This window comes from Hyalella azteca, unplaced genomic scaffold (genome assembly GCF_000764305.2).
Source record: "Hyalella azteca isolate HAZT.00-mixed unplaced genomic scaffold, Hazt_2.0.2 contig6064, whole genome shotgun sequence".
Lineage (NCBI taxonomy): Eukaryota > Metazoa > Arthropoda > Malacostraca > Amphipoda > Hyalellidae > Hyalella > Hyalella azteca.
Genome location: NW_025936235.1, coordinates 220,776 through 240,469, shown reverse-complemented (window position 1 = coordinate 240,469; position 19,694 = coordinate 220,776). Strand labels below are relative to the sequence as shown.

General features: G+C 38.2%; 1 protein-coding gene across 3 annotated transcripts in view; it reads right to left on the bottom strand.

Moving 5' to 3' along the window:
* The window catches only part of LOC108675511 (solute carrier family 2, facilitated glucose transporter member 1), a 50,299-nt gene that overhangs the window by 4,488 nt on the left and 26,117 nt on the right, over positions 1–19,694 (bottom strand). For all 3 annotated transcript variants that reach the window (XM_018163531.2, XM_018163530.2, XM_018163532.2), the window contains 5 exons: positions 3,514–3,612; positions 1,621–1,772; positions 1,021–1,166; positions 662–756; positions 132–303 (listed from right to left, as the gene is read on the bottom strand). In XM_018163531.2, coding sequence (XP_018019020.1) covers positions 132–303; positions 662–756; positions 1,021–1,166; positions 1,621–1,772; positions 3,514–3,612 — 664 coding nt within the window. The remainder of the gene's footprint in view (positions 1–131; positions 304–661; positions 757–1,020; positions 1,167–1,620; positions 1,773–3,513; positions 3,613–19,694) is intronic.

The following is a 19,694-nucleotide window of genomic DNA, read 5'->3' as shown; positions in this document are numbered from 1 at the left end:
AAAATTACCGGAATGCGGATAGATACTATGTTTTTTTTTTGGGGGGGGGGGAATTCAAAATATTTTAAATAATCAGTTTTTCGGAACGAAAAACTGATATGGTGACGATCACAAGTCTGATGTCGCCGTACCTCTCTGGGAGTCGACCTGCTTGCCCTTGTTGATGAGGAGGTACTTGGGCGACTCAGGGCAGATGGGCAGCACGCACAGCTGGAAGACGGCCGGGCCTGCCGTGAGGGCCAACATTATGGGCCACAGACTCTCTGAGCCCAGGATCGACTCCAGGCCCATGATTTGTGAGAACTGCGAAGCAAGGAGGTCATTAAAAGGCTTATACATGAACTGATGTATCATTACGTCAATACATTAAATTCAATTCCGAGCCCAGGATCGATTCCAGGCCCATGGTTTGTGAGAACTGCGATGCAAGGAGGTCAATAAAAATGTTTCGGAATAAAGAGAAGTGTCATTAACGTCGCTTAACTAAATTACTCATAGACTAGAGCAATGAAGTGAGGCCCGTGAAAAGAAAAAGTAGGGAATAATATGTATAAACTGTAGATACTGAAGGATAGTATTTGTATAACGCTGAACGATAGATTTGCATAATGTATAATGCTGAACGTTAGGGTTTGGTGCTTGAATATGGGTAAGCACTCACCAGGATTGAGATGGTGACTGCCAGCTGGTAGACGGTACCAATGGCGCCGCGGAGGTTCGTGGGGGCGATCTCCGACAGGTACATGGGCGCCAGGCCTTTTTGGAACAATAATGAGTTTTGTGATGAATATAAAATTTGGCTCATTTTGAATTTAACATCTGGGAAAATTAGGTTTACAAAAAAAAACTGTTATCTTAATCGTAACTCGACACACTGCAATTAGAAACCGAATACCAAAATTTCAATTTAAGCATTTGCAAAATTATTCCATATTAAGTGGAGTTGAATATCTAATTTCCGAGCTTACTGGCCTGTGTTCAAAATACTTAGCGCTGCAATTCATTTCTCTGGAAGCTCACCAGCGTTGAGTCCATTGTTGATGCCGATGAAGAAGCGACCTGCGACAATCATTTCCCAGGATCCCGCCATCTTGCAGAAGCCGAACAAAATAGCGGCTAAGAAGGCGAACACGTTGTTGATGAGCAGACCGCCCTTACGGCCGAACCTGCACGCAAGTAGTTCTGACGTCAGACTCCCTCTAGAGACTTCAATGTTTATTTGATTCCAAAGTAGCAACTAAATGAAAAACCTGTGAATTTTAGTTAAATTTGTTCGATAATTTTATTTTAATTTAATTTAATTCAACAAGTTTTCTAGCTCAAAAATTGTTCTCAAAGTCGATGAATTCAGCGTTACTCAAGCTTCAAGCGTTACTAACAAACGAACGTGGAAATATTCTTCGTTTTATTGTCAGATCGAAAGATTTTAGCCTTGGTAATGGGTGAAATCACCAGAAAATTGGTGAAACATTTTAGGATTCAAATTTCATTCCATCATTCAGTGACTAAATTACTGCAATAACCTTCGATGCAAAAAATTAGCTTACCCTGCAAAACAGCGATTAAATCTCCAAACAATACATTAAATTAAATGAGATGTAGTTACTGATGCATGTTTACCTCTCAGAGAAGAAGCCAGTGAAGGCACCACCAATCATGCCGCCGATGCAGTAGATCGAGACAATCCATGAGATGATCATTGTCTTGGAGCTCTGCGTGAGGTACTCCTCCGTTCTGTTGTAGTTGGTCGTGTTCAGCCAGTCGCCCATCAGCTGACATGTTCAGAAAAAGGGTTGAAATCAATTACGAACATTGAATAATTTATTGCTCTATTAGTTGGAAATTGGGAATTACATCACTCATTTGAATAGCGATTATAGTTTTGATATTATGCAGGAACATCACGTCAAACTTGTATATGAGCAGCCTCCCTGATAGCATCATTGACGCTCCGAGTATGAACATCTTCAAGAACAGACTAGACGAAGCTATGCAGGAGCTTATGTTCAGTCTTAAAATGCCTAGCAAATTACGGACCAGGCAATAAGTCCAGCAGCTATCTTAATCAATCGTCAGTTATGGAAAGATCGGGTTTCAAAGGCCGGATTCCTTGTGAATCAAGTCACGAAAAGTACAAGAATCGGCAACAGGCCATGGGCCTTCAGTGCCAACACTTCTATTCTATGAGCAAGCAAACCATTGCTCAGATGCAGACGCTTTGTGTTGCTCGGAAGTAGTTTTTATAGAGAACGGTGAAAGAGACGAAAAGAAACGACTTAAAAATATTAATCGGTGGCAGCGATAATAGGGTTCATAGCAAAAAAAGTGATGCTACAGAAAAAGTCAATAATTTTGAGCTATAGAGTACAATAATTCAGAGATCTAGCCTCAACCATACAAGACTTTTCTAGAGCTCTGTCTAAGTCTTCTCATTAAATATAATTTCCCTTACTCGTTTTCCTTGCATGAGACAGCTCCGAGAAAAGGCATGTACACTATATATCGTTTTCTCATAGCTTCTTTGCAGCAAATACGAGAACTGTTTTGCTTGTTACCTGCAGACACCAGCCGTCTGGACTTGACTTGCATGTCTCGTAGCTTGACATTAAAAAATTCAAATTACAGTTATCAGTCATGATATTTTTTTGTGAACAAGCGTTCTATTCCCAATCCCCATCACGTCGCTAGACAATTTTTATGCTGACGCTATTGTTTTTAAATTTTCTCCTTAATTTTTTTGCTTTGAAAGAAAAAGGAAACAAGGAAGCAATGTGCATGCCGACGGCGAACGTCTCGTTCTATGATTGGCTGCGCCGAGAGGTGCGTTTCGAGCAGCCAATGAGAAAGCTTCTAGCGAGGGTTGGGTCGCATAGCGATTCATTGCAAGGAAGGTCACTTTCTAGTTCGTTGCGGGTACTTCCAATTAACAGACTTCGAAATAACTTCTCGTTTTTCTCATTGGTGCTCTCTTTTCAGTTTACATTCTTAAACCACTTGTTCTTCGAGTATGAAGAGTAGCTACTTCAAACTATCGTCAGTCCTGAAAATATCCGGTCAAATGACACGCTTTTAGAGCTTTTGTGAACTAGTCACAAAAAGTACAAGAATCGGCGACAGGACATGGGCCTATTTCTTCAGTGCTGACACTTCTATTCTATTCTATTCTTCCATCACAGATGTAAATTTTAGAGAATTCACAGTTAAAATACATCTCAAATCAACTTACTGGAGACTTTAATCCAAGTTTCTTCATAGTTCATATGATATGAAAATGTAGTCGGTTTATGCTCACCTCTAGAGAGGCGCTTTGATTATGTCCAGGTTGTAGCCATGCAGTAAAGTTATGCTCACCTCAAGAGGCGCGTTGATGACGCCCAGGTTGTAGCCATGCAGTAAAGTTATACTCACCTCAAGAGGCGCGTTGATGACGCCCAGGTTGTAGCCATGCAGTATCACCTCAAGAGGCGCGTTGATGACGCCCAGGTTGTAGCCATGCAGTAAAGTTATACTCACCTCAAGAGGCGCGTTGATGACGCCCAGGTTGTAGCCATGCTGGAAGGCTGAACCAAGTGCCACGGCCAAGATGGCGCACAGTAGCCGCGAATTCAGGCCCTGGAAAATCGAAAGTGGGTCAACCTTAATTCTCTAACAGGTAATGTGGGTCGACACAATTTGTGAAATGTTCGGAAAATGTGTTATTTTCCATCAATGAAAATAAAGAAGTATAACACATCTGTCGGTACATAGGTCTACTACTTGCAAATCTTTGACAGAACTGAGACAAAAATGGTAACGCCTCTAAGCCCCAGTTGTCCATTACATTTTTTTGTCTATCCATTTGAGTAACGACCGAATGATATATACTTAATATACGGAGAAACTTTTGTACTCAACTTGGATCGTATGGGTAAAATTAACAGGCATATATTTATTAAGAATGCTTTTTGAATTCGCCGGAAACACTGGCGTGTTATATATCTATTGAATAAATATTGCGTGTATCTACAACATAATCATAAATTGTCTTTAAACTGTATACAGTTTTGAATGATGCGTCCTGGATTTAGCGAAATACTTCATTCCATTGTTTGTTCCATAAGGTTAAGTTCGAAACAAGAGAACAAGTGCACCCAAAACGCCGTTTTTTCTAGAAACTGAACAGTTGGGACTTTGAGGCAGCAGATGCACGCAGGGGAAGGCCGATAGCGCGACAGATAGCAGCGTTCGACCACCGGATGAATGCCCTCGCGATGAGGCTTAACTCTCTTTGCTCTCCTAGTGAAGATTTTCGTGTGAGATGAGTGAGAAGTTCGATCGATTTCATTGATTCACTAAAAAGTATTATGAATAATGTTTGTTCGTGTGAGATGAGTGAGAAGTTCGATCGATTTCATTGATTCACTAAAAAGTATTATGAATAATGTTTGTTGGTGTGAGATAAGTGAGAAGTTCGATCGATTTCATTGATTCACTAAAAAGTATTTTGAGTTCGTGTGAGATGAGTGAGAAGTTAAGTTTCACTGATTCACTGAAATGTATTATGAATAATATTTGGTGACACGCCGTGAGCATTTTACCTCTGCTCGAATGAATGGCAACGGCAGGTAAGAGAATTTTTTTTCTTGCATTTGAATTTTAAACTCTGCACGCGAGTAATTGATGAGCGAGTTAGCTACCGCGCTCTTATGATCTTTGGATATAATGAATATTAGTCGTGCTTACTTTTTTCAAGGAATGAAACAAAACAAATAAAGATCTGGTACAATTTTTGCGCGAATTAAATGAAAATTACGTTTCCAAGTTTGTGTCGATGGCCGTGATGGTCCGCTTGCATACATTTGCGCTCAGCACTGCGCCTTTACTGCGCTCGCTGCTGGCAACGAATCTACACAGCTTTTGATGGCTTGCCAAGAATTGCGTTACCGATATTTTCAGACGTTCTCATACGCCAGCCACGAACGTTGTTCAGAATCCATTTAATTCTCTTTCCTCTTCTTCGATGCAAAATACTCGCTATAACACAATTGTTGGGACCGTTGAATATAACATGGTGACAAGGGTGAACTGCTATGGTAGTATCTGCTGTGGCCTGAGTATTGTGTTTATCGCACATGATTATCTAGTGTTTTGTCTTGACTTCGACTGAACTGCTGAGTGTGTGTTGTTACCCTTGTTCAAGTTAGATTGCTGATAGTGAGACATAATCCATTGTATCTACTTATTTTATCTTAGCGGTAGATGGTTTGTCAGCCATATAAACGGAGGCTGATAATAACCTAAAATCATATCAGAGATGCTAAAAATTAAATACTCCTGGGTTCATTCCTATTTTGATGGGCATGAAATTTTACAACGCCCTGTAGACAAGACATACAAAGTTTATTTTTCGACGTTATGCACTGTAAAGAAAAGACAAGCACTCGAATTGTGTGAATTTAAAAAAATGGTGTGCAAGTGTATTGCGTATAAACGATTGTTGACGGCGATCGGAACTTAGCATGGACTTCGATCAGGCGCTCAGCCGACCAAGGTGAACAAGACCTGATGTATTGTGAGTCGCGTATAAGCGAAAAAAACCTGGTTTTAGCCCCCCGAGCAATTCACGTCTCGTTTGATAACAATCAAATGCTAAATTCAAGGACCCTCGAAATCTTATGTTGGGACCACTCAAGCGAGCTCAATGCTAAAAACAGAGCTCTCATTGCTGGAGGCTTGGTTGATTAAATCGAAAATGTGTAGATAGTTATAGAATTTCTACCATATACGTTTATTTTACAGCTCTCAACATGGTAAAGGACATGTAACTAAACACGACGAACGAGTTCTAGCTCACGCTACAAGTGGCATTTCTGTGCCTAAAGCAGTTTGATTCTCATCGTAAGCAAGAAATTTTGTGCGGAACAGATACTCAGGGCAGCGAAAAAGTTCCGTTACAATTGAGTTCCGTTACAATTGAATTGGATTTCGGTAAATAGTCATTCAGACAAACTTCAGATATGTTCAAATACGTTACATCCCAGTAATTGTCTCTCGTAACTTTTTTTTGCCTATTTTATCTTGCAATATCTGAACAATTCATCATGTACACTAAACGTAATTTTTATTCGCAGGTATTTTTCATCTATAATTTCAGCAGCATGACGTATTCCAAGCGCCTGCCTATTAGAAATTCTTCCAAAGCAGGATATCGTGTCTTGCGTATACCAGTCAGCCAAGGGCGAGAGGCGCATTATAATTTACGAAGGACATTGAGCGAAAACAAATAGCAGGGATATTAGATTCATTACGTCTCCCTAAATCCCGTTATGGTCATTTTACCATAAAAAACTAGAAGCATGAGCAAACAAGAGAACAGTGAAGTATAGTGTAAATAATTATAATCGCTTAATAACGCTATTAAATTATTATTTTATTTCCAGTAATACCAGTGAGAGCCACACTCGTCTAAATTTAGTCTTGATATGCTTAATCCCGCCAACACGTAAAGAATGTGGAGAAAAATGTGGTATATTGATGGGATAACATCGTGATTAGACGTTATTTATTTGTTACTATGAGAACCATTTTCTTTTCTTCTATGAAACTTTTGACTATATATTTTCATAACAATTATTAGAGAAATATCTGAACTATATTTCCATTATTATTATCAGAGAGATACCTGAAGTCAAGGTATAAACAACGTCGAGGTAAAACCTTGCTCTAAATCCCTCGACCCATTGTTTCCAGTATTGCGGTTTGCAGGTTTCACCACCTACTGGTAATCGAACTCAAATTGACCTTAACCTATTTTAATAAATGTTACAAATTTTTGGAAATCTTATCGCATAATTGATGGATCAATACATAATATAGAATATTAAATATGGAATGAAATCTAATTTACGATTTATATCGTGTTCATGTGAAAAAAAAATTTTTTTGGAGAAAATGATGTGAGATTCATTGCTGTTTGCTTTTCTTTTTGCGATCTCAATCGAGTTCATATCTGCATTTTGAAAAACAAAGATGATATTAAAGTTTAGTTTAGTCTCACGCTCGAGTGGGTTTTCACGTCGAATCATCATTGAACAACGGGTTAAATAATAAATGACAAGGGTTATTTTAAAACGGCATTATCTAATTGAATTGAAGTAGGTCTAATTGACCTACTTGATAAAAGAAATTTTGTGACTTGCATGCTCACAGCTCTACAAGACTTTATTGATTTATAATACTGCTGACTTTAATTGGACAACGCCTCCTCTAAATTAATGTTTTATTGATTGAATATTTCAATTGAACAAAAACTACCCGAAAAGTTCTATCAACTGTATACTCCGTTTGAACAAGACGTACTTAAAAAATTAACTTAGATATATTTGCCAATTATTTTTATTTGAAGCTTGAAACCGTAAATATGAAAAGACTGCTGATCGGGGGCGTATGAACGACACTTCTCGTATGCGAATATATCCTGGGACCTGAAATGTATTTCAGCGAAATAGGCTATTTCAATAAGAGAGAACTCCATCTCTGCCTGTAGATGAGGACGCCGCGATTTTTAGCGGCGAATTTTAAAGCTTGAATAATTGAAGTTCGTGAATGCCCAGTCAGTGCTCTAGAAATACAGACTATATATACAGTCCATATTCAACTGTATACGGGCGATCAGTGAGGGGCGCTTCATCAGAATATGCAGCGTGCTCAGCAACAGCGATGCAGGCGACACAGGCCACTAGACTTGTTCTGTCATGAGATGATCCCATTAAACAATCACGTATTAAACAATCACGCATTAATGATCGCATTAAACAATCACGCATTAATGATCGCATTAAACAATCACGCATTAATGATCGCATTAAACAATCACGCATTAATGATCGCATTATTCACAATCACTGCAGCACCAAAGGATAATCAACTTCAGATGCTCCGTCTCAACATATTGAGTGGCAGGAATGAATGTAAATGCACCTTTTTCAAATTATAATATCAGGATATTTGGTTTCATGAGACGATGTGCAGACTTCACATTACAATTTCCAAATAAGAATCGATATTTGCTTTTTGCTGATTTCGAAATGTAAATTCATGATATAAATGTAGATGATTTTCTTGCACACTTCAACAATATTTGTCTAAAAATATGTCAATGAATTGGCTTTCTGCATGACTCAATTAATGGTCGTAAATTAAATACTTTTCCGTCAGACTTAAAGTTTAAGTATTTAAAAGTGTACAAAAAAATTTGAGCTACGTCTAAATTGTGATACGTGTTCAAATATTTGTCGGCAGTAATTATTCTTCGCATGCGTCGGTTTATGAAAACTTGTGCAATATTTTCATGTGAGGAGACTGAGACGACATTTAACACTCTATAGCTGGGATATACGAATCACTACTGGGAACACTTCATTGAATGATTCTTGCGTGCGACCACACGTCATTCTTCAACTTCAACACTGAGAACGCTTCACCAACCGAAATGATGAATTAGACTGAACGGAATGTGATGTTCCTACTCCACCGAATAGTGACAGGGTGATGAGTGAAACAATTATATTTGCGTGGGCTTCAGCACAATCGCTTGCGCTTACCGCCAGCGACATGGACGGTCGAACTTCCTTAGGCGGGTAGGAGTGATATGTGTCTAGTGAGATGATATGATATGTTATGGGTCTACTGAGAGTAAATCCATGAGATTTTCTCGTAACAGAGAAGCTGAAAGTAGAATTTATTCATTGCAATAAATTAATGCTGCTTTTTATTTTCAGATCGCATGACAAATTTTCCGCATTAATAATGAGTACTCTTCAAATCTGTTCTATATAGACCTATAGGGTCACTCGATTTGCTCATGCATCTTATTCTCACGTAAAGCTTTTGCAGGCAGTCAGTTCAACAACTAAACGCCTATAGTTCGTTGAACCTGCAATTCAAAAAATTATGCAATTTTATGATATAACAATGATTTTAAATGACTCTTCCCAATAAAAAATGTATAGAGAGTGACTTAATTCTCAGAATTCAAAACTCAAAAACTCACACGAGGCACGAGCCTTTATAGCATTACAATCATGCATTACTAAGCAACGTGAACTGATTATATGAATCTCTCAAATATTGATTGAGCAGGTCAGCCGCGAGCAATTAATAGCGTATCATGTTATATGGCGCGCACATCGACTTGCTATTTAGATGTACCTGAGAACAGAAGTGTCTTTGTTACCAGGCGGGCTTGTTCGATCTCCTGTACCTCACTAACTTGATATCAAGTGAATACTCACAGTAAAATGAGTTAAGTTATGAGAATATGAACAAAGTTGGGACGTCTTTTATAATTAGGGGAATTCTGACACATAAAAATTATTAGGTTGAGCAATAATTCACTCTTTCTTAACGAAGTTTCTAATTGTTTTTGGAAAATGATGGCGATGACGTAAGATAAGATGAGGTGTACAAAAAATAAATTTAAACAAATCTCTTATGAAAACGCTGAGTGTTTTTCAAGAAGATAAATAAATTGCTTATTAAATTATGCGATAGTTACAGCCCATAGCAGCAGAAAGATATTTTTGACTCATCAAGGCAGTTGTAGGTCTCGCAAATGCCAAGGACATGGTTACATCTAAGTGGCACACCAGTCAATTTTTCCGAACTTATAAAGACCATATATTTTCGTGCTTAATCTTAGTGTGCAACCATCTTTCATCTCACCAGAAATATTTAACAAAAATTTTACTAATTCACAAGAAATAGATCCTAAAAGTTATGTCTTTGAGCTTTTTATCAGGCTTCGTAAAGCAAGATAATTTTTTGCATCGGTGTCATACTTTTAGGTAAATTGGGCTCGAAATCAGTCCTAGCCATTATTTGCCGCAATTAATTAAGGTGTTGATGACTTTTATAAATAAGCTGGCGAATGCAATTTCAGGCAACGGCCTGATAAGCCCGCGTGCAAAAACCGGTCTAAAAAGATCGCCGGCGCCATCCAGAGATTTGGACTGTCGCTCTGCCGGGCACCTGTAGGCACGGACAGCAGACACTGTCTACGTCCCGTAGAGATTACAAGTTTTAATTTATATCATGGATTAAATTTGATCAAACTTTTCCGTACAGAAATTATAACGCATCATAAAAATTTATATAAATCATAACTTGATTACGCTAGAAATGAAAAAGATTTCGGATGAACTCAAGAGCTGCTGTGCTAGTTGCACTAGCAACATCTAACTGACCCAGGCTATTAACTGAGCCAGAAATATAGTTTGGATTAGACCCAATTAGGATAGTCAAAAAGTATGTTGAAGATAAAGGGTGAAGTGAAAATAATCTAAGGATAAGGAGATTAGTAATGTGCAATTTGTGTGCAAGTTATCTGAACATAGGTAAAAAAAATACAGCCAAACTTGATTTGTTGCAAAAATTTCATCGTGATCTAAAAATAATTTTATTTTCTTCGCCTCATATTAATATAGATTTTATTTAAACTTTTACAAATCGCAACAGAATGTGATTAGTTTTGATTAAAAAATTGTTTTTCGTAAATTCAGGACCATTTTTTAATATTTGCTATAAAATTATAAAGGATTCCATAGTAAAGAATTAATTAAAATAGAAAATTGAATTCAAACTAGCAGCAGAATTTTCGAATATTATGTAATTATGTATCCGTAGATTACGTAATTACTAATAATATTATAAGCATGTCTTGGTCGCGAATTTTAGTTATATGAAATCAATATTAGGTAAATTCTACTCACCAAAGAAATAATCATTTTGTGTTGATCTCTTCGAGATGTTCACTTCAAAAATAATAACTATCAATTAATCGCAGCTGATAAAACACCGTCAGTATAATTTCAAAAATTTTCAATTCACTCGTCTAAAAACCAAGATAAAAGGATAAACTAGTTGAGACGGATCATTCACAATTAATATAAAATATGTTTATAAGAAAAACCCCGTACTAAGTAACAGCTTTTCTCTTCGTTCAATTTTATGAACAAGGAGCGATGTTTTTAACAAACGCACCCTGTGAATGCCAGCCTCCTACTGACTCGACCGTGCGGGTACTCGCTGTCTTTAACTTCTATGTTCGCATGTACATCACGCTCGAATGCGAGAGGTGTGGGTAGAGTCGGTTAATTGCATCAGCTCTAGGCCAAACTATAGTAGAACTCACTCATGAATTCGTAATTCGCCAGTTTTGAGCATTCATTTTTAAGGCTCCGTCCAACTGTTGATAAGAACAACTTGCGATACTCCTACACAACGAAAAGTTGCATTTGTCATATCGCAGGACGTGCACAGCAAATGTATACCATGAACTAGGATTAGATCCTAGTATCCTAACGTAAGAGAACTTAGCATAAAATTCGCGTGGCTGAATATTGTTAATGAAAATTGAATGCATATAACTTAACTTATAACTATAAGTTTTGCATTCGCACCTGATGCAGGTGCGAATTCTCCATTTCGCAACGCAGCGAGGTCCGGCATATTGAGAGCCAATGGTATCAAAGTCCATCAGCAAGTCATCCCATATGTTTTGAATAAAACTTCCAACTGTGGACGTGGCATCTGTCTGCGGGTTGAGGATAACGTAAGAACCTAGTAAGAAATTGCCATTACTATAAGTTCTCTGCAATTGATCTGAGCGAAATGTGACCGTGGTTGACGAATAAAAAAAGCGAACTTTATTTAGTGCAGGCAAGACGTCATAAAATTGCCCAGACGATGGGTCACACTCACTCCAACTGTACTCAATGTACATGTTTTACTTACGAATAATTGAAATACTATCACAACAGAAAGAACACTTATGCTACTATATAATGCTAGTGATTTTGTTCAGAACGCCTTCCTAGCAGGTTAGCTCTCTTCCATTCAATGTCGTGGCCCAAGCTTGCGTTTAGTGCGTTAGGTCTTCAACGTATTCCACGCATCGATATCTTGGTCTAATTTAAGTACTTGGCCTTAGAGCAAACATGTTTTATTTATGCCGGCACAGACTCAGTAAAGCCACAGTCATGCAGACGCGTCCTATGCAGCCAAGCACAAGAAACTGCGCAGTTCGCCCTCTGTTTGCCGGCACCCGTGACTATATAGGAACTGTACAGTGCATAGACGAGCTTCAAAACTTCATTGAATTTGGATTTATCTTTTTACGTATGACCAACTATGCATTAGCATATTATCAGATTTTTAACAATTTCTAGGATATGAGATTGTTAATACCGCATCCCGCAAATCTGTTAACAATATATTTGTATGCATCTGTCCATCCCATTGGAAGTGGACTCCATCTTGTTTACGGTGTAAATCAACGTATGCTGGTAAGATCATCTTTGCATAGGAAGAGTCAAGCATGAGCGATTATAGCTGTACGTGCTGCAAATAAATCTCGTGCTTGATGCCCGGCTTGGAGGCTGTCACGATGCCCGTGACGTATACAGGCGACGAAAATAAGCAGCACCCCTGCACCTCTCCTACAGGTGAGGTGCCAGGGCTCTCGTGAGCTGCGGCTACGAGCGACCAGCTCGTACGCAGCCACTCATCGCAACTCGGAAATGGACAAAATATGTTGAAGTTGCAATGGTCATGTATACGGTCAAACTTGAGTTAGTTTCATTGCTAGAATATGAATTGTGGCACAATTCGTAAATTTGCTTACAGTTCAATAATGAAAAATTTCAATAGTTGCTTCAGTTCTCGGCTCTGTGTGAACATGCAGGGCGCTACAGATGCCTCTGCCAACAATCTTCCGAGGCAATGTTTTTGATCTCTTCAGCTCTTACCGAACGTTTAATCAAGAAAAATGTAGTACAGCGTCTCCAAGACTCTTTCGTCTCAAGATAATTAAGAACTATTCGAAAAAACTCATCCATTGCATTGATTGCTGTTGAAGTGAGGAGACCTAAACACCTGAGCGTTTCACGCCACCTCCGGTCAGGAGACCAGTGAATCAATATAGACAAACCTGCGCAGCTTGAGCCTCGGTGTTCGTCAGAATTTAAGCCCAGATAATTCTTGATCAAGCTCGCCACAATTGGTTTGTCTTAATGAAGAAGTTGCCATATTTGTTAATGGCGATTAAACTCTCAAAATGAATTGTGTATTTCAATTAGAATTTAATTTATCAGTAATTTCGCGTGTTACAGCAGATAACGTGGCATATTTCCTAATAAAATACAGAACGAATAATGTTTTTCTTTAACTTAGATAATTTGAATATGCATACAAAAGAAACTTCAATGAATTAGGGGATAATTTCACAATTTTATGGACAATAACTTGCTAATTCAAGCATAGAGACCATGGTGAACATATAGCGAATTTTCCAGTTTTTTATCAATGATGCACTTGCTCTTGAATCAAGTGTAAACTAAACTGCTTTTGGGCTGAACACAGCTTGTGGGGAGGGCTGCTGCGCTTTACAGCCTCAGTTCTCACGGCAGCTGAAGAGACCGATGAAGTGGGCCCGAACTCGTAGGCCCGCTGAAAGGAGTGAAGAGGTAACACCAATGCTCGGAGGACTGCTGAATGGAGTTAAGAGGCAACTCCATAGCTCGAAAGTCAGCTGAAAGGAGTTAGGAGGCAACCCCAAAGCTCGTAGGCCAGCTGAAAGGAGTTAAGAGGCAACTCCATAGCTCGTAAGTTAGCTGAAAGGAGTTAGGAGGCAACCCCAAAGCTCGTAGGTTAGCTGAAAGCTGTTAGGAGGCAACTCCAAAGCTTGTAAGCCCGTTGAAAGGAGTCAGGAGGCAACCCCAAAGCTCGTAGGCTAGCTGAAAGGAGTCAGCAGGCGACCCCAAAGCTCGTAGGCCCGCTGAAAGGAGTTAAATGGCAACCCCGAAGCTCGGAGGTAGATCAACTCAAATAAGTTATTTGAGTTGATCTAACCCGCCTGGCTGACATTTTACTCCACTCGTCACTTTTATCAATTCTATATTAGAGCGGTTCATTTAGATCGAGACAAACGTTGTACTGGTTCGTTGATCGTTTTCAATTTACTGATAAACTTGTCCAAGTGTTATGCTTTATCCAACGATTAACGATAAAATTGTTGCATGGATACAGGATTGAAGTGACAATTTGTGCGAGGAGTTTGGTTTCAGAAAAGTTACCGTGCAATTTTTTTGATTAATTTTAAATTTTATACAGATGCACTAGTCTCTTTCCGTAAAATTCACTCCTGAGCTTTATTAAATAGATAAAAACAATCTGGTCGAAAAGAGAGTCTCATGACTGGCAAGAATTGCTGCGATGTCTTAACAATGACTGCAGTGTGCTGGGTTAAGGCGATAGCCGGTAGACTGGCTGCGACCAGTTTCGCTGAGCTATTCTTGTACTTCTTCTTGTCTCGTACGCCAAGCATTTAGACCTAGAAAATAATAATTTTTACTTCAACTCTTCCTTCTTGCGTCTATATAATACGAGACATTCGCTGACATCAAGAATTTTTCTGAGTTTTGGTATCAGAAAGTTATCTGTTACGTAGATTTAATTTTAATTTGTCGGATTTGGTATTTATTAAGGTATGAGTTCTTTACTAAACAAAAGATGGCCTGCAAACATTCGCTAGTTAATTGAAGCAAAATCTTGTTCTAGGTGAAAAATCCGCGATAAGTAATTTCCCTAAAATTGATAATCTAATGCCCAATTGAATATTTTTAATACAAGATTAGTTTTACTGAGAAATATTTGTCATTACATCCGCCTTTATACACACGTATTATATGTATCCCACTGACGCAGTTTGAACGTGACCGGAATTTACAAGGCATGGAATGACGCAGTGGTAGCAGAAGGCAAAATAATAAATACTTAGAGCCATAGCCTTTTTGTCCAGTGGATCAATATGATGAACGAGCATCTTATATAGAAGAGAAGTTTTCATCAGTTATTACTTTATTTAAGAGCACGATATAGTTATTACGATTCAGTAACCTGTTACGTAACTGTAATTAGATTATGGAACTTTTTTACAAGCAATGAAAGAAAACTCGAATGTTCTTTCTGCGAGTCGAATATTGATTGTAGTTGCGAGTTTATTTAGGTACAATTTGTACCTATGCAATCCGACAAGGCTTATATGTCGTCACTGGCCGATATGGGAATATAGTTTTTCCGCTTGTCCCGTCACAAACCTTGCGCCTGAAATGCAAATTCTAGTTCAAAATTTTACTTGAGAGCCAAAAACGTGGAAGCGAATTTAATGCTTGAGCTTCTGAGCGAAGAGGCAAATAGGACATGACGGGAATCGGAATTAACAGTATTTACGGAATCTTCAGTATAGATGTCTGAAAAAGTTGCAAAAAAGTTCAACTTTACTTATTTACCAATTAATTTAAAATTATAAGCTGCTAAAGCTGTCTTTAAAATAGTTACTTTGAGTTCTTGTTTATTTGATTTAAGTGATTAGACGGAATGAACTACAGCTACGTGCGTGTCGCAAGATAAGTGTAATATTTCATGTTCTAGATGACATTGAACACTAGCAGTGAGCTGATGAATTAAACAATGAAAATCTTCTGAGATTCATAACCCATCGACTTCTCGTTTAAATTATACAGAAAGTTCGGGTGATATATTTACGACCCCAGAGAGAGTCGATCCGTTCAGTGGACACTAGACAACCTCCAGGCTACGTTTGACCGACGCCGAGCGCCTCCCACCCGAGGAAGCCATGCAGCGCTGTGTGAATGGAAGAAATAAAAAACTCCAAAACCCCACCTTCCTAAAAAAGCAAACAAATAAAATTTAAAATATTATTCTCTAATAAAAAAACGGCAGATAGGAAGGAAATTAAAGATTAATCCTTCTTCGTTTCCCAATTCTTGTCAGTGAACTTCTAGTCGATTTGTTTGAGGTTCATTTTGAAAGAAAGGGGTATTTCTTACCACCATTTCAGACCTATGACCACCGTACAAAATACGAGAGTACTCCGCTATTTTCATTCACAAATATCATAGATGACCAAATTTAGTTTGTCATCTGTTACATAATGTGTGCCTGAGATGCGAGCGAGGACACGATTCTGCTGCTATTTTGAAGTGCCTTTCAAAAGCACTTCCTATTCAGCGAGGTAGCCGAAATAATTGGCGATCGGTCTTCCGCTGCCGGAGGTCGCATATTACGCTTCCTGGACCATCGAAAATATAACAGCGTATTGCTATCAGCAAACGTCTGGATCTGAACGCACGCAGTCGCTCCAACGATGCACCGTGATCTGAATTTCTTTTCATTAATTTCAGAATGTTTCTTGAATCGAAGATAATGCTCGTTATAAGTTTTGCATGAAAGGCCAAAAAGGTTTCAGATTCTTTACTGTCACATTATGAAAAAAGTTTCTTCATAGGGTGTACTATGTGGAAAAAGGATAAAATTCATAGTTCATAACAAAATTTATGGTCCTTCAATTAAGCCTTGCAACTTCCCTGAATGTACACGCTTGTCAAGTGACAATTAAATGCAGCATCACTGTGGCTATAGCAACATCAGGCGCAGAGGTCTTAATGAAGTGCCAGGCATGATGCTATGCGCTGGCCTACGAAGACATCAGAACGGTAATGTTACTTCCGTAAGTTCAAAACTTTCTAGCGTAAGCGGAAGTGTAGCGGATTATAATGATCATCTCAGTGAACGAATTGCTTCAAATTCTACAAGCCGTGGCAGTTCCTAGCTAATCATCAATTTAGTGAAAAACTTGGTAGTGCACAGCGCTGGATATTACGTATCGCTTACGCAACTGCATGCGGCCCAGATGCTTTGAAGCTCCGGCGCTTTTTTTGAGATGAAGTTTCATTATCATACATTTTTCAAATATTTTACTGTAATCAGCTTTCATTGAAATGCATATCTTCAAAAAGAGTAAGTTAATAGGATTCTTTGCAATCAATGCGGTACATCATACTCATGGAAGTAAAGACAAGACATGGCATGATGAGTACAAGACATGGCATGATGAGTACAAGACATGGCATGATGAGTACAAGACATGGCATGATGAGTACAAGACATGGTATGATGAGTACAGAAAAAAACGACAAACAAAACGAGTTTTTGTTTTCACAGAAGAAAGCCATCGAAATTAATGCGCAGGCTCTCGAATAATATATTGAAATTTAATCCCACAGAATTCAACTTGTTTTGAAAGATTGTTGTCAAAGTATGCTTCATATCATATATAAATTTTCAAAATAGATGAATTCAGTCAACTTGTAACGCCGTGACCAACATCTGAGGACAATCTTTGAACTGTCCTCATGTACATCTGGCAGCTGTGTGAACAATATTATAGTATAATTTAAAAAGCAGCAAAATCGAGCTCAAAATTGCTCTGTTCTCAATGTTTATGATAAGACGGCGCAGGCGCACATGAATTCTAGGCTCTCAATAGAATGATGTGTCATAAAAGAGGCGAGTACATTATAGCTCAGTGAGTGTTTACTATCAAATTAGTTCTTGAAAATATCTTGGTTTATTTCCCATACATTGGAGCAATCGATACCTAATTGCATGTGTTATTTAACCAAATGGTAAAGTGAATTTCGCACTTGATGAGGTCACAAACTTCAGGACAATTGTCACTTTAGATTTATTTATAGGAAACCCCAAGATTCATTCATTCAAACATTTCATTCATTCATTTCTCTCCATCAGATCACTTCGATACAGGTATATTCACCACTTTCGCTTCTCTGCGTGGAAATGCATTGAAGTTCATGTATTTTAGTTAATCCTAAATATATGACATATATATGTATGCAGGAGTCCATGAATGAATGGTAGTGATTTAAAATTGACTTGTTCGATGCTCTTATGACATTAGATGCCCAACTGGCGCAGCGGTTCTAAGCGTCGCAACACTTGGAAGATGATGCGTAATATGCTCTTGCAAGGCGTCAAGGCCAAAGTTATAATTAGAAAATTTGCCATAAGTCGCACATTGAACAAAGCCGAAATATTTATAGGTCGTTTGTGCGGGACTGCGTCACCTAACGTCCACTCGTCACAGGACTGTCATCGCTCACAGGAAGTAATTATCCGTAGACAGTTTGGTGGCCCTTGCTTGCCAAGCAGCACTTCAGTGTCAAGACAAGATATGAATTGGGCATGAATGCATGACGAAACATTGGGCATTAATGCTTAAAATAACGTGATAAAGCAATATTTTTGGGTCATTTTGGAAATGCATTAGAAGACAACCGTGCAATTATTGTCTCTCTTTCGAATTCTTGCATCCAATTTATTATTTTATAATAGTATGACGTATTAATCGAAAAGTCACCGTCAGCCACGACTCGTAACTTGTCGAAATTCTGGTATGAATGATTTTCACTTACGAAAAATTTCATAATACTATGTGAACCCGAGCTGAAAAGTCAGCAATATAACAATGTAAATCTTCAATTAAATGAGCTTTACTGAGATTTTAGGTTAAGAAATTAGGGACGATAGAACATTGAGGAAATCATGCGGGAAGAATTTGTTCCTCTATTCACTGGAAGTGTAATAAAAAATAAAAGCCGGAATATTGCACTCAATTTCTGCATGACGTCATTCTTTCTCAATGTGATAAATGTAATACAGACAAAATATGGCACCTTTTTATTATTCGTTATCAGTACCTGCAATTTCCGCTTGTCAAGAGCATGAATTGTCAAAAGCCACTTCTTATCAGTAGTAATGAGATTATCTTGCGATAGTTTTAGCATAAAGAACACCGATATAGCAAAAGGGGTAAAAGAATATAGCGTCAGTCCGGCACAATTATATATATATTTTCAAACTTTGCCTTAAATTCAGCAAACAAGACTTCATTTTTAGCAATAAGTATAAGCCATGCACGGTCAATTTTTCATCAAATTAAAATCAATTTTGCACACTGATGTCGGTACGAGAAAATTTTCCCCGCTCACAAGAATGATCATTGCGGCTCTTGAAGGCACAGAATTTTTATCTCTGAGGGAAATGGAGAAACGATAATGCGAAGCAAAATTTCCCGAACGTCCATCGTAGAGGAAAATTACCACAAAGAACATACGCAAGTACAACACATATAGTAGGCTATATAAAAGTACATTACGTAGAGTATGCCGTGTTAAAAATTCATGCATGCAACCACAATACAAAGAGCAGGCAGTGCCAACGAAGCATGCTCGCCACAATGTTTTCTTCAAGAAAATAAATAAATAAATTACAATAAAATAATAATAACAACAATAATTACTACTAATGAAAACTTCCCAATGATCAACTGAAGCAGCACGATCTACTAATTGTTACACTATACATTAAATATAATTAAAGATTTGAAGAAATTCTAATTTGCAAGAAGACTTGAATAGAAACATCACATTATGCTACCAAAGTGAATTGTGATAGAACGAAAGTCATTGATAGCGACTGTACTGAATATTGCATTCCATTGTAGAGCATTTTGTCCAAAATTGTACAGCAACAATATTGCATCGTTTAAATTTGATGACAATAGATATCAGCATAAATTCACCTTTGCGATCATTTTGGGTCAGCTAGGTCGTCGACCGCTGCAGACATTTCGCAATGAAGAACGTAATTACTTATCAAGATTATCTGCAATATGGCTGGAAATTGTGCTTAGTCAGCACGAAGATCTGCATCCGTTCATCCACGCGCGTGCTGCTCTGAAGTTCCACAAACCAAACACCCGACGTCAGCATAGG